Source organism: Phoenix dactylifera, chromosome 8 (genome assembly GCF_009389715.1).
Source record: "Phoenix dactylifera cultivar Barhee BC4 chromosome 8, palm_55x_up_171113_PBpolish2nd_filt_p, whole genome shotgun sequence".
Classification (NCBI taxonomy): Eukaryota; Viridiplantae; Streptophyta; class Magnoliopsida; order Arecales; family Arecaceae; genus Phoenix; species Phoenix dactylifera.
The window spans coordinates 29183719-29194267 of record NC_052399.1 but is presented as its reverse complement, the minus strand read 5'-3'; the positions used below and the strand labels follow the sequence as shown (position 1 = coordinate 29194267).

Genomic DNA, 10549 nt, shown 5'->3' with positions numbered 1-10549 from the left:
GTCAACGTATTCGGTGGGGAAGTAAAAACTGCAGGCACCGGAGAAAAGAGGGCTGGTTCCGTACGGACCGCCGTCACTCCATCCTACGTGCGAACTCCCTCCCTTCGTCCCGCCGCCTCCTCGCGATGAGAAAGACTTCGGTTTCCGCTCTCCTCCTCCGCTTCGCACTCTTTCTCTTCGCCGGGTAAGCAAAGCTAGGGTTTGTTCCCGCCCTTGCATGTCCTTGCCCAAAAATTTAGGCTTTTCCTTTTCCATCTGTCGGATCTCGCTCTCTGTTACTTCGATTTTTAGCTGAATTAGATCGTGGTTCTTATAATTTTTCACAAGATTTTAGCAAGCGAACTCAGTGTATATATTTTGTTTGATTGTAGTGTTTTGGTGCATGTTTTCCTGGATATTAATTAGATTTTTGCTATGTTTCTGTTTTTCCGATCTCAAGCTATAGAGTGCTGTTTCTTCATCATTAGGAGAATCTGTTCAATTTCTTATATTTATTTTGTATTTTTACCTGTTTCTGAGATATTTTAACTAGACCAAGAATATCTGGTAGCTTCTTGAATGTTACCTGTAATTTAGCTTAGTCTTTCTTTACTTGTTCGGGAAGATCATGAGTTTTTTGAATTTATGAAGCAATAGTTCAATACGTGAGATTTCGGGCTATTATGAGAGGTTTCGTTAATGCTTGGACGAGTATGTTAAATTTTTTTTTGATCACAAAGTTCGACGATTGTACAACAGTGTTAATTCCAAAAAACTGCCTGATGTTGTGCCTTCTTCTCAAAGTGCATGCCTGGGCTTCCTTTATTTGTTCGTATATGTTTATAGCATTGTTCTGTAGCTAAATTTAGTGTTTCTTTATCCGCAAATTTTGTGATGTTCGGTAGTTCAAGATTCCATATATACCTTTCTTCATCAAGCATTATGATATTCTTTATTATCCTCATCCTCAATCTTGGGTTTCAGTTTACCGGGATAGCTGTGAATATTATAGTGACATCTTTGATATAAATCCTTACGATATCAGTATAGGGTAAAGCTGAAACCTCACTTTTTAATCATGAGATGGGAACCTATTTTCTTTATTTTTGGGATGAAACAACACATTCTATCGGAGCGATGCAAGTGTCACTGATTTTCAGGGTAGCTACAACATATAAGGGATTTTTTTTTGAGAATCTGGTTAGATACATGTGATTCTTTATCTTATGTTGTTAATTCTTAGGTTCCAAGATTACCATAGTTCCATTAAATCCAATGTTGCTGGTTGATAACTTAGCAGTCTTCTCTTCTCCCCTCTAAAGATCTCATCTATCATGCAATAGATGAAAAAAGTTTTTGCAGTATGTATGATGATCCTCTATGTTGAGATGTACCATATTATAACCTTGAATTTCTATTTAGCTTTCTTTCAATAGAATTTTTTAAGTTCTTTCTGCCATTTTCCTTTGGGGCTGCAGGAGCCTCTTCTTCCTTTGTGTTTCATCCTGCAGGAATTCTTTGTTGCAAGTATCGGTTATATACTTGTCTGTGTGAACATTTATGCTGCCATGCTATCTGCTTTGTTTATGGAGCCTTTCATTGATATTGTCTGATTGCTGGGATCCTATATCATCTGTATTATTTTGTTATGGCATTGAATTCACCTTTTAATTGCTTATTACAGACTAGTCTTTTGATATTCACCTTTTTAATTGCTTATGACAAACTAGTCTTTTGATATTCACCTTTTAATTGCTTATGACAGACTAGTCTTTTTTCTTTTTATTGATGTATGTTTGGAGTGTAGACTCCTTCTGTCTGCTGCTGGTTCAATTGGCCCTCCAAGACATGCGGCTAAGGAAAAGGAGAAAACACTGGCCATGATAAAACCAGATGGTTTGTCTGGTAATTACACGGAAAAGATAAAGAAAGTGATTCTGGAATCTGGATTTGATATCATCTGGGAGATGATCGTTCAGCTTGATGCAGAAAATGTTACACTATTTTATGCTGAACATTCAAAGAAAAGCTTCTTTCCAGGCCTTATTGAGTATATGACAAGGTATCAGACTATCTTCTCTTTTCTATATCACGAGGTTTGATTTATAGTTTTTAGTTAGACATTTTCATCTACTCCATTTAAACAAATTTCAGAAATGTATATCATCTTAAGACAGGAAGCTTTAGAAAATGAAGCCAATGTAAATGCCTTTTAGAAAAGCACTACCCTGATTGATCAACTTAGTTTCCATACATAGGTGCGCCTCAGTGATAGATGATCAAATAATGTAATCTATTTTCATAATGAAAAGATTTAGTCATTAATATAGTTAACCAACATGCTTAACTAGTGATTTTTTTTACTTTTTTTTTGGTGGGTTTCAAGCATAAAAGCATTCAACCTGAGAGATTGATGATTCAATCTTAATTGGACCTGATCAAAATGTTCTTAGTCTATAGTTCATTCTTAGCTTAGCATACTTTTTAATTCTTGTTTGCTTGTGATTGGTGAAGATAATCTTTCACTGTGCTTCTCTTCTCAACAATACTGATGCTACTGCAATTGTTTTGCTGCCCCTGATTTTATCAATTGACAATATAATTGTAGAATAAAACTTCATCGTTTTAGTTTCTTTTTAGATTTGTATTACTCAACACTGTAAGACAATATTATTCTTTATACGTTGTATTTTCCCCTTCTACTTTTTAGTAGCATTGCACTTTGTGTGCAAAACTTCGTCCGTACTTACTCAAGCTACTATGTTTCCCATAACTACATTTGAGTGCAGACAGAACTCTCTTCATCAAGCATCTACTTTAGTACTGTATATATAATAATCTTTTTAGTTGCCTATCATTAGTGAGTTTTCTTATGTATAGTCTTGCCCTTGTCATGTTGCACTTCTATTAATTTCACTACATTTTTATACTAAAGCCTGTAAGTAAATGTCTATTAAATTGCATTATAGGCAACTAAAAACATGACAATCATGTCTTTTGATATGCTATTATGCTTCATCTGCACTGGGACGCCCACTGTATATTATGCTTCATCTGTACTGATAGTCATAACTCATTATTCTAATGTTTCTTCTTCTTCTTCTTCTATTCAATAATTAGTATGGTCTGCTAGTTAGTTATGGTATATGTCTTGTCTGCATTACTGACTGTTAATTTTTAGTGGCCCAGTGTTGATTATGGTTCTTGAAAAGCCTAATGCCATCTCTGATTGGCGTGCTTTGATTGGACCAACTGATTCAAGGAAGGCTAAAGTTTCTCATCCTAACAGGTTAGCTTATTTCTTCTTATGCAGCTAGATCTTTTGATAGCATCAATTAGACCCTACAAACAAAATAATGATGTTAAGAAAGAAGAGCAAATAAAGAAAACCTTGCATTTTTTAGGCTCAATGAAACTCATGTTTGTACTAGAGCAGATGCATGGATATTATACAACATATAAAATTAGCTTGTATTTGGATCTCAAACTTTGTAACTAAATGTACTCTTAATCTGACTAAGACTTCTCAGAGAATACGCTGTTTGAACTTGAAAAGTAGCCACTATACTTAAAAGGCTTCTGACTTTATTTAATCCTGTGATCAGTTTCCATCTATACCAAATGCATCTCACTTCTTTTTGATTTAGAATGTATGTAAATTCCAATCCTATAAACTTAAGATTTCCTAACATCTCCTGTTCTGGCAAGTTCAGATCTTCATAACTTTTTTCTACAGTGTTTAGTGTTCCTAAACCTTTGCTATCTTGGTCTTCAAGTGTCTTGCACTCCTTTTCTGGACATCCTTAATTCTCTTATAGGGTTTAGTTCAATGGTTGGCAAGAATATAAGCAACTTTGAGCTTGTGGAATCAAGCTACCTGTTTGTAGAAACACTTCCATTCTGTGACATTTTCTCACCTATGATAAAAAAAAGAAAATCCGCTTGTGACTTGTGACCACAGAATAGTCTTGTTGCAACCAGCATTATCTCAAATTCATATTTTCGTGCCTTAATATATAAGCATACTCTGCAGCCATGATTTTATCTTTTACCATTACATTATAGCATAACTTATATGATCCTGTTTTCACCATTTTAGCTTTTTCATTCATTTTTCTGCTTCCATTTTTCAGCATCAGAGCCATGTGTGGGCTGGATTCTGCAAGGAACTGTGTTCATGGTTCAGATTCTCCACCATCTGCCGCACGAGAAATTTCATTTTTCTTTGGAGACATTTTACCAGGTTAGTTTTTATGCTTGTTTAATTGAATACATTGATGACTCGTGTTGTTGTTGGTGTTACTTGCTTTTATCACCATTTATAATAAAGATGAAACTTATGAGAGTATTAACAACGGTATTGTTCTCATTCGTTTACATATTAATGGGATTAGGTTAATATTGACCTCATTCTATTGGAAATGATCGGTTTATAACTTCCATATAATGGGCAGTGCAATTGTTTCTATGAGTTACGTATTTGTTTTAGATATAGTTTTTAGTGGTCAAAATCTTCCATCTTGTGTTGGAAATAGGGCTGAAATCGGATTGGATACGGATCGGATACTAGCATATCCATATTCATATTTGTTTTGTTTGACGAATACAAATACGGATACGGATGTTAGTCGGATGTAAAAATTTATATCCATTTTTGTTTTAAATGGATACAGATACAAATCATATACTGAAAGTATGGATATAAATATGGATATAAATCGGATAATTCAACTTTATTACCGTAGAATCAAAGATATTAAGTAGGTGATAAATCAAGTTAATAGCATATTAATATAGTCATTTATTTTTCTTAAAAGTTCATAAGTGTCATATAAAATTAAATAGGGTTACAAATGAAATTGGATATTCAGATATGGATCGGATAATTGTTTATCCATATCTATATCCATTTTCTTTGATGGATATGAATATAGATACGGATATTAGTCGGATGCTCAAATTTCTATCCATATCCAGATAGATTCGGATATGAAAACAGATGCGGACGGATATTATCCGATCTACTTTCACCCCTTGCTAGAAAAGGCTAGATAAGTAATATTTAGGTGTAAGGGGAAGCATCATAGTTGAGAAATAACTGGTGTAAAAATAAATATCTTGTATTTTTTAAGGTAGATTTATAATATCTGCTAAAGATTTGAATCCAACGTTATCCATGTTGTCAAGCAGAATATGCAGATGCATGATACTATTTTTTTCATGAATTATGCCATACAGATTAACATGTTGCTTTGCCAAGATAAGGCCAAGATGTGATTTCATATTTATGGTGTATGTATTGGTGATATACTCTGAATTTTCTCATCATTTGAGACAGTAAAGAAAAATGTATTCAAGTTGCTTAAAAAGATAACAGTTTGATTTTTAGATAATCAAGTCTTCATTGGTCATACATGCGTATTCGTAAATGCTGCTTATCGTTGTTCAGTAATTGAGGACATGCCCCTTCTCTGGTTTGAGATGCAAAAACAATTTAATTATGCTAATCTTGGAAGGTCAAAAAAGTGTTGGCATTCTCTATATATTTAGCTGCCTTTCCATCCCATCATTTTAGCTAGGAACCCTTTGATATCTTATTCATATGGAGAATTCCAAGATCTTGGTAGAAGGCCTGATTTAATTTTGATTTGTATTTATGTTCTCAATGATATGATTATAGCTATTTTCATGCATAACTTGCATCTCTGAGTTGTCATGTACAAATTCTTGGTGCATCTTTCCTGCATCGCTCTTTTTGCTTTTGGCGGTCATTTGTTTGGTCCTACAAAATGTTTTGACTGACCTCATTCCAACTCATTCTTTATGTCTTCTGGCAAATGGCAGTCTAAGACTGGTCAAAAAGAACTAAACCTCGGGACTTCTTTTGAAGATTAATTGTCTGCTTTCCTTCATCCTGCAGGTTTTGTGAAGCACGATGAGCTTTAGAAGATGCCTGCTTTCCTTCATCCTGTAGGTGTTGTGAAGCATGACTTTAGAAGATTTTTTGTCAGGCATTAAGCTTGGTTTAGCCTATAGATGGATGGCAGATGGGCAGCCATCTTTCTGATAATTAATAGTGGAGAGTCAGTTGCCTGGTGCCTACACCATGTTTGGCTGGTTGGGTTGGTCAGCTTTTTTGTACCACCTATGGCTCAATGTTGTACCTGTTAATGTAATACTTGGATCCTACATTTGCCTTGCAAAGGCATGTAAGAGGAAATAATTGTTTACCAAACCATCACCAATTGACACAAGGTTGACTACTGTAATAAGCAGGATCCATCAGTGCAGGCATATTTCATCTTCGCTATAGCAAAGGTGAGCGCGCTTGTGGCATCGTGTGGCCGGTGGGAGATGATCTTATGATTGTCGGTACTCTTGTTCTGTCTAATAAGATCAAGTTGAAGATATGCGAAAAGAGGAGTTGATCTCTCCTGTTATGACTCTACTTCTGAGCCAGGACTCTCCAACTAACTGTATTTTAAGCAGATGGTAGCCTCTACAATTGCTCAAAGTAATGGGCAAACCCTTTTCTGTTCAGTCCTTGGGCACTATGAGGTAGAGAATCATGAACCAACAAAAGCGGAAACACATATTCTGTTGTATAGATAATAAAATTATTTCAATTTGATGAGATTATAGCCATATTCTTTTCATGTGCATTGCAAGTTTCCACTTACAGTGCAACTAAAATATGAAAGCTGGCTGTTTTGATCTTTACCCTTGTTGCTAAGCCAGTGTACTAGCTTTTTAATGGTGGAAGACGATACCTTTAAGTATTTTGATCAAATGCTGTGTAAAACCATTGACCAAGCGCAGGTTTTTTTTTCTGTTTATACTGAATAGTTGCAAGATATTGCAGAATTTATCAAGGGGAGAGGGAAGATGTTATGTTGCTAGATTGCTGTCTGATAGACCCTGAATATTGTTTTTCCTTTTGATATCATCTTGGCTTGCCTACAAATCATAGTTGGGCTCTGTTTGGTAGAGCTTTTAGGGGGCTAGAAAGTACTTTCTGATCCTCTAAAAATATTTTTGGATGAAATATGGGTGTTTAGGGGTGTTTGGTTAAAAAAAAAATTGAGAAGCTATTTTGGCTTTGCCAGAAAGTTGAAAATATTTATTTGGAAAAAGCTCCACAATGAAAACTTCTTTGGAAAAGTACTTTTAGCACGCATCGAAAAAAGTTGTTTTAGATTTATAATTTTTTTAGACTAAAATATCCATGATAAAATCATATAATTATAGAAAATGTTCATTTATATTATAATGCACGAAAAAAATCTACAAGAGCTTCAACAAACAAAGAACCTTAATCGGCCTTGGCTTTCTTCTTTGCCATGTGATCAAGGTATTATTTCTTTCCTCCATTTATTTATCTATCATTTTGAACAAGAAAAGTATTGGAAAAAAAAGAATCGTAAAATCTCGTTTTTGCAAATATGATTGTGTTTTTATTTTTTTTCAAAAATTAGTTCCTAAAAATATTATATTAATAAAATATTAATATATAATGATAATAATTATAATATTTTATATCAAAATATTTGTATTATACTATAAATCTTATATTATATTGTATTGTATTATATTATATTATATCATAATATATTGATATGTTATATTATATAATATCGAATTATGTTATATTATTATGTTATAGTATACAATATTATATTAACTATATTAGAATAATATTATATTACATTACACTAATGTTATATTATATTATATATTTTATATTAATATATATTATATTTTATTATGCTTTGTTGTATAACATTATGCAATGTTCTTTATGGTCATCCTGTCATACTAAAATTATTTTTTCAGTTTGTTTACTAACTACATATTAAAGTTTTACAACACTTTAAAAATGTAGTTACCAAACAACAAATAGTTTTTTATTAAAAATCTATTTCAAAAAACTCTACTTTAAAAAGCTTTACTACCAACGGTTCTGCCAAACAAAGTCTTAGTCTCTATTCTTAGTAGAAGGGCCATGGTTCAAAATCACTGATGCTACTTGGTATCTGGATAATTTCAGAATGATTTTTTGATCAGTTCAATTACTGTTTGAAATCCAATGTGTTTGTTAGCAGGTTGTGATGCCTTATAATTGTCAAGAGCCGGGCAACTCGTACTAGGTAATGTGAGACATGAAAGTTACTGCCAGATGGCCCCAGTACCAGGCAACTGGACTTTAAAGAAAGAAAAAGAAATCCGATCAATGAAAAGTAAGTAATGATCAAGCTTGAGTTTGGTGACAATTTGTTCAATGTGGTAGTTTTTCAGCAACAATTAGGCTGGTCTTTTTCTTTTCCTGCTATTGTACCTTCAAATAAATAAATAATTTTTACTTCTTGAACACTAATTAGGAAGCTTGCAATCGTTCTCCCTGAACTAAGGTTCAGCTCTGGAGTTACCTGCTTCTCTGCAGCAACGAGGATTTCAGGTTGAGAAAGAAAAATCTCTCTCATGTCAGGTGCATCCAATTACGAATAATTATAATTGAACATCAACACATTAGTAATTAATTTCATAGCCCACAAATATTTTGGGTAGTTGATTTTTTATATATGCTATAATGGATGATTCATATAATTTTAATATAAATATATTTAAAAAAATTAAATTATAATAATTCATGAAGTACTCTAAACAATTTTTTCTTATCAGCCAGTTATTAGAGAAATTATGCAGTTCGCAGCTTCCTACAGGTGACAGTTAAAATTTTTTCAACAGCAAATCACAAAAGAATATGACACATTAATCAAAAGAGAAAAGAACTGAGGTGAAAAGAGAGAGAAAAAACAGACCAGGACATGAACCCATGTGTGTGTCTTAGAAAAAAGTGGTTTGCTGACTGCAGCAAATTTAGGACTTCATAGGTACCTCGAACAATGAAGCTAGTCACTTCTAAGTACTGCTTTACAGAGACCATCCAATCCTTTATGTCACTTCGAATTCACTAATGCTTGTGAATAAAAAAACATAACACATTCTGCAAGAGATCAGTTTCCGGAAGTTCATTGACAAGGCCTGCAATAGATCAAATCCAGCCAAAATAAAAAAAGAGAAGTAATCGCATGGTGTCTTTCCTCTTGATGGAAATGCTTACAGTTCAATGGATGGTAGAATATTCTAAGCAAAGTATATTTTTTCCATTTTTAGGTAGTATCCTTCACATTTTTTTCTTTTTTTGAAATTCATATCTTTCGCACTATCAAGGCACATTGATCTTCTAAATATTTTTATCTGTGCATTTTGCTGACAAATCACATGGCTTCCTTGTTCACTATTGTCTTGGGTGAGGTGCCTAATCCCCCTCCTCTCTCTTTTTTTTTTGGTACAAGTCCCCCTCCTTCATTGCACCAGAAAACCTCTCCTAAGCATACATCTCGAGGATTGACATGTCTATCCTGATGTGAACAGCTCAAGCAAACCATGTGGGAAGCTGCGTCTCTGGCGCCCAGAAAGACCACATTGCCTGCTACCAAGGTTTTGTTTCCTTAAGAACTAACTCCTGTAAATCTTCTGCATTCAAGGAAGTACTCCAGAGTCCAGAGTTGAAGAGCTTTAGAAAATATCAGAAAGATTAACTGAATGTTGCTAGTTTTGAAATGATATATTCCTTTATCTTATATCAGACTCGTTTGTCAAAAAAAAAAAAATTGATGATCAACATGCCAATCCTTAGTGCTCAAAAGATGCTGCCTTCTTTTTTCTTCTTAACAGTGTAATGCCAGTGGATTTGCTCCACTGTTTTACTACAATGCTACCCTTCATTGGTAATGCTATTGATACCAAAGAAGAACTGTAGTTCCTGTCAACTATTTCTATCTCTTCCATTTGTATCCTTATAAGGAAATTTTTACAGTCTATGTACTACTCGATCATTTTCTTTGCTCTTTCTGGGATGCTGTCCCTACTGCTTCAGGCATTGCCCCGGAAAATGGGCCTTACATAGTGACAGCTTTGTCTCTATAGTTTTGTTCTCTCTAGCCTTTTCAAGACTAGGCATGCCCATGCTCCTGTGAATTATTCTTTCAGACCAGTATAGGTGGATCTTTTCTGGACAGAGACTTCAAATAGAAGCAAAAGAATCAAATCGGCATGAATGGACAACAAACAGGTGACTCACTCTAAGGCTCAGATCCAATAGCACTGGCTCATCACCAACTAGTACGCTCTCATCAAATGGTCATCATGAGTTGGTTTATTTTTCAGGAGCCTTCTTGCTGAAGATTATTGCTCCAGTTTATGATAAGATTTGGCCGGTTTGATGTTGAGGCAGGCTTTTGAATCTTCTGCAATTCGAAATGACTCTTCGCCATGTGCTCTCAAAGTATATTTCAGAGCTTTGTGGAATTATTACAAGTGATAAAGTTTGCTAACCTTGCAAATCAAGATGGAACTGCTGATGAGCTTAGTTAAACCATGTTGGTTGAATGATTGCTGCTGCTGCTAATGATTCTTTAGTGAGTCAACCCCACAACACGCGCGCCCGCACGTGTCAGCCGACATGATGCGACGGGAGTTGTCTTGTCGTGACACTTGTATATGCCAG

The 10549-nt window shown here is 34.4% G+C and overlaps 1 protein-coding gene across 2 annotated transcripts; it reads left to right on the top strand.

Annotated features, from left to right (window-relative positions):
- Positions 1-6635, top strand: LOC103709335 (probable nucleoside diphosphate kinase 5). 2 transcript variants are annotated; one of them, XM_026805523.2, is made up of 5 exons: positions 1-184; positions 1745-2041; positions 3161-3268; positions 4113-4222; positions 5900-6635. In XM_026805523.2, the coding sequence occupies exons 1-5, from the start codon at positions 126-128 to the stop codon at positions 5923-5925; spliced, it is 600 nt and encodes a 199-aa protein (XP_026661324.2). In that variant the 5' UTR covers positions 1-125; the 3' UTR covers positions 5926-6635. The 2 variants fall into 2 exon arrangements, with proteins under 2 accessions (XP_026661324.2, XP_008792854.2); XM_008794632.3 differs by having other exon boundaries at positions 3-184; positions 1787-2041.
- Positions 6636-10549: the final 3914 nt, after the last annotated feature.

What these genes read in the sequence shown, in the direction of transcription:
- LOC103709335 (XM_026805523.2), top strand. Translation starts at nt 126, where the DNA reads ATGAGAAAGACTTCGGTTTCCGCTCTCCTCCTCCGCTTCGCACTCTTT. An exon ending in GCACTCTTTCTCTTCGCCGG is followed by an intron (nt 185 to 1,744) that starts GTAAGCAAAGCT and finishes TGCTTATGACAG; the next exon opens with ACTAGTCTTTTTTCTTTTTA. An exon ending in CTTATTGAGTATATGACAAG is followed by an intron (nt 2,042 to 3,160) that starts GTATCAGACTAT and finishes GTTAATTTTTAG; the next exon opens with TGGCCCAGTGTTGATTATGG.